This window comes from Triticum aestivum, chromosome 7D (assembly GCF_018294505.1).
Source record: "Triticum aestivum cultivar Chinese Spring chromosome 7D, IWGSC CS RefSeq v2.1, whole genome shotgun sequence".
NCBI classification, from domain to species: Eukaryota; Viridiplantae; Streptophyta; class Magnoliopsida; order Poales; family Poaceae; genus Triticum; species Triticum aestivum.
Window position 1 is genome coordinate 618,513,561 of NC_057814.1, and position 4,907 is coordinate 618,518,467.

Sequence of the window (4,907 nt, forward strand, 5' to 3'; positions counted from 1 at the left end):
CAAATAGTACCATCCACAGCTCGCTCTGTCATTTTGAGCTGTACTATACACAGCCAAACTATATACATGTCATGACATGACATCTTTTCATGTGGACTATCGATCATACCAGATGCTACATGACATCCCACACACTGATTCGCGATCGGACGGCGGGCGAGTCCCTTTCCACCTTGTCGGGGAACAGAAGTTGGAATTACAATCGGTGGCGCGAAAGCAACGTTCAAGAGGCCGACAAGCAACTCACGCTGATGGCTGACTCAGCAGGAGCTCACCACAGACTCCTCCGTCCTCATCTTCTTCTTCTCCGCATCTTTGTGGAGATAAGATCGAGAGCTGGGCCACCACAGACTCCTCCGTCCTCATCCCCTATAAATCCACCGGTGTCTCATCTCTCGTCGACGAGGACGGACAACAGCAACGAAGAAGTACTCTGCTTTTGGATCGAGGACTGAAGAAAATAGATAGGAGAATCGATGGCTACCTTCGCGACGTCGACGCCGGCGGTGATGGGGTCTGCTCGCACGGGCCGGGTGGCCGGGCCTCGGCGGTGCGTGGTGGCGCGGGCGTCCGCGACGATGGCGGCGCCGGCGGCGGTGGCCGCGGGGAGGACGCACTACGAAGTGCTCGGTGTGGGTGCCGGGGCGAGCAGGGGCGAGATCAAGGCGGCGTACCGGCGTCTTGCCAGGGAGGTGCACCCGGACGCTGCTGGCGGCGGCGGCGACGAGGGGTTCATTCGGCTGCACGCGGCCTACACCACGCTCGCTGACCCCGACGAGCGCGCTCGCTACGACAGGGACGTGGCCTGCCGCACCGCCGGGATGATGATGCGGCGGGCGGCCGCGGCCGGGCCGGCGTTCCGGCGGAGGACGTGGGAGACCGACCAGTGCTGGTAGGACGTACAGGCTGGCAAACGCGGCTGCCCTCCGGGGCCCCAGCCGGTGGCTGCCCGGTTCACTCAGGCACGGCGCTGCAGAGAACATCGTCAAGGCTATTGTGCATCGTACGTTCAGGATTGGACGTCCCAGATCGGGTGACGCGGACGCTGGAGCTCTGTACACGGCAAGAGGCGTTTTTTAAAGATCTCTTGTGCGTCCTGTCAGCAAAATGCAAATATGTAAACTAATTACTTACCTACTGTAAATTAACGGCCAAAGACTATATAGTACGTAGCTCTCTATGGTAATAGGAGGAAAGGAATTAGTGACCTCCATGTCGGTCGTTTCTTCTTCGAAACACTGGTAGAAAACGTGCCCTTAGTCCCGGTTCTGGAACCAAAATAAACAAGACTAATGTCCATTTCTTTTAGTCCCAGTTGGCTTACGAACCGGGACTAAAGGAGCTCCACCTATAGTTCTGGTTGGTAACATCAACAGGGAGTAAAGGAAAAAAAAATTTGGAATTTTTTTTATTTTTTTATTTTTTCTGAGTTTTCAATTTCTGAATTATTTGACAATTTAATGTGTAATCATCCCTCATCACTGCTCAAGTGTGGAGCACTCATTACAAATCGTGTAACTTCCCAGCCAGTCACCCATCCTCTCACTACTCCAGCCTAAGCACGCTTAACTTTCGAGTTCTATTCCCTCTAGTTTCCAAGTCTGCACTTGTTATTTTCCTGACAAAATATTAAACTGTCAACCCTATTAACCCTTAGGAGTTGAACTTCAGCATGAAGTCACACGTTTCACCGTTTCAGTTTGAAACTATTTTTGTAAAAAATAATAATTATTTAGTAACACTTATATTTATTGAATAAGTAGTTTGACCATAGTTTGACCAAAAAATCAAAAAAACTTAAATTTGAGGATAACTTTTTTTCTTTCAGAATTTGAGGATTCTAAAAATTTGCAAAACGGCCCATGACCGTTGAAATCGGAACCGTTTTTTCATGCTGAACATTTTGATATATTATACGTTTTTTCGGCATCGTATGCAAAAGTTATATCTGTTTTACTTTTTCATAACACTTATTTTGCAAAACATGTCGAAATTTATGTTTTTTAATTTCCCTAACTAGTAGATGTAGTAACATATACTACATCTCGAAGGATTTTATTTTTTGAAGTTTTTATCATTTTTTGTTTTTTTCAAAACTGAAATGGCGATAAGGGGGGGGGGGGGTAGAGTTTGAAAATTGTAGAACCCCTTTAGTCCGGGATGGTGTCCATCCAATCCTACCGTCGACTACATCTGCTAGCACCATCCCAGCCAGAGGCACAACTAAGGTTAACCAAGCCAGAGTCACGTTCTATTAAAGTGGCAAAAATAATTACTTTCTAATACAGCAAAACAAATTCTATCAACTATTATTAAAGACTAAACAACTATTAATACAAAATAGTAGCAAAATTAATATTATTTAATTATAAAAAATTATCTATTGTTGTCTAACAGAAGCATACTACAACATGTTAAAATCTACAGAAAGAACTTACCAAAAATAATTGAAAACGACAATTAAAGGACTAAAACAACTATATAAGCAAAACAGTACTATTTAAATTAAAATCCGGATTTAAATTATTCTAAAAATAACCAAATAAATCTTACTGTGACAATAATCTAACATGTGACTAGGAGCAAAATGAATTAAATTAAGAACTATTTTTAAACACAAATTATTCACAATCTAGGGGTTGAAGCAAATTTGAACAAATTCAAATTTAAATCATTCAAATTTGAAAACTAATGGCACAAACAGAAACTAGACAAAATTTTGAATCTAATGCAAAAAGAATCACTCAAAAACATCAAATATCCTAAAAGATATAAGCAATTTAAAACAGAAACTAAAAACAAAAAACAAATAGAAAAACAAAAAACATATTAGTCCCGGTTGGTGTCTCCAACCGGGACTAAAGGGCATCGCACCCTGTAGTCCCGGTTGGTGTCTCCAACCGGGATTAAAGGTCCCATTTGAACCGGGACTAATGCCTACCCGGCGTCCTAGCCGCTCAAACCGGGACTAAGTCACATTAGTCCCGGTTCGTAATGCAACCAGGATTAATGTGTAGATCGAGCTTGGACCAAAGCCTTGTTTTCTACTAGTGAAAGTTATCTCTTTGATTCCGCATGAAATTAATTACCACAGTACCGCAAATAATTTTAGTCATTTCTTAAGGATGCCATTTCATAGTTTTGGATAGGTAGAAAAAAAGACTGTGAGGACATGTAGCCCCAGAAATGGTCACTCATGTCAAGACCACTACTCTCATGTGTTTTTATGTCTTCAATTTAATTAGTAAACATATGTTATTTGCCCCAGAAATATATCTTAAGAGTCATGGTCGAATGAAGGTTCTGAACATATATTTTTATGGTGTATTTTACATGTTTTGTTAGTTAAATTGACGATCTAAGAATCTATGACTAGCTTATATTCCCATCTTGCGGGAGTAATAACAGCATCCTCGAGGTATTTCATTATTGGCGTCATTTCCATTTTTGGGTTATGCGTTTGCATGAGAGGCACCAACATCACTTGACACTAGCCATACGTTGTAGATTCACCCGAGAGCAAAATCATTTTCTAAGGAGCAAGAAACCAATTTAGTTCCATTAGATTTATTACAAAGCATATTATTGTACCATATATAGTTGATGTTTCAAATATCAGCATGTTTTTCTTCAGATGCGCTCAAAGTAGTTTGACTTAGTATAATGCTACTTTTCTGATTAAATTAATTAATAGTTTCCTCCACAAAGCAACCACAAGACAAAGAATAGAGAATTAGGAAAAAAAAACTATGGAGACAATTCTTCATTTTACTCCTCTTGTACCCCAAGGGATTTATATGCTATGCGATTAGGCAAGAAATACAATCACGCCAGCACAATCACACGATCCGTTCAATATGAAAAACTACGTCCTTGATCAACGCCCTCAGTTACACGTGTACTTGAGTCATTTTTTCACAGAACACACCTATGAATCTCCTGACACTATGCGTTGGACTCTTCATCCTCAATCATCCCCAAACGTGCCCTATCTTCTTCCCTTGGAAGTTCCATTTAGGGCTGCATTGCTGTAGGCCAACAATGGAATATGAGATTCCTCTAACCACTACCATGACGTTGTCCTCCAAGCGGCAGACCTAGGGCCGCCCTAATATACTAGCATGCATGCACATTTGCGTGGTATACAATTTTCAAATTAGCAGGTGAATCTTCAAATCTTATCAAACTGAGTTGGTTCACGCGAATTTAAGAGAGGCCAAGTCAATATAATCTTGATACGGGTACACGGTTTAGGCGAGCCCCGCCACTTTTGTAGAAGAAACACATGTAAGAAAACAAATGACCAATACTACAACTTATGTAAGTTATATTTGTAATACCCATGCATGCTAGACATTGCATAAGTTCTAGATTTATCTATTTACTCACATCAAAACTTGTTAGGATTGATTTCAAGAATATCTACCATGTTACTCGATTCATACAACGTAAAGCAATCTGCCAAATTATATAGATATTAAAGGGTGCATTGGAAAAATTAAACACAGATACAAATGCACTAGTGTAAATTTATTTGTAGAGTATGATGATAATATTGGTTTGCATAGATCTTTGATGAAATCTATTGTAAGAACATACTTATTACATATCTCAACTAAATAAAAATACTTTTGCCAAAAAATGCAAGTAACTTAGCACTCGGAAAAAATAAACTAATAAATATCACAATTATATGAAATTTTTATAATAAAATATGTGAGCATGTTTCTATACTTAATTTTGCTAGTTATACTTAAAAATAACATTAATACAAATATATCAAAATATTCTGCCAAAGAGAAAATATAGTATATATCAAAATATTTTGTCAAAGTGAAACATAATTTAGTGAGAAGTGCTTATTGTGCAGTAGGAAAGTTCAATATAAACACCGGAGATTAGCTCAT

At 40.1% G+C, this 4,907-nt stretch overlaps 1 protein-coding gene across 1 annotated transcript; it reads left to right on the forward strand.

Annotated features, from left to right (window-relative positions):
* The first annotated feature begins 386 nt into the window (after positions 1-386).
* Positions 387-1,402, forward strand: LOC123167793 (chaperone protein dnaJ 11, chloroplastic). Its single transcript, XM_044585655.1, has one exon. The coding sequence runs from the start codon at positions 477-479 to the stop codon at positions 894-896; it is 420 nt and encodes a 139-aa protein (XP_044441590.1). The 5' UTR covers positions 387-476; the 3' UTR covers positions 897-1,402.
* The last annotated feature ends 3,505 nt before the right edge of the window (positions 1,403-4,907 follow it).

What these genes read in the sequence shown, in the direction of transcription:
- LOC123167793 (XM_044585655.1), top strand. Translation starts at nt 477, where the DNA reads ATGGCTACCTTCGCGACGTCGACGCCGGCGGTGATGGGGTCTGCTCGC.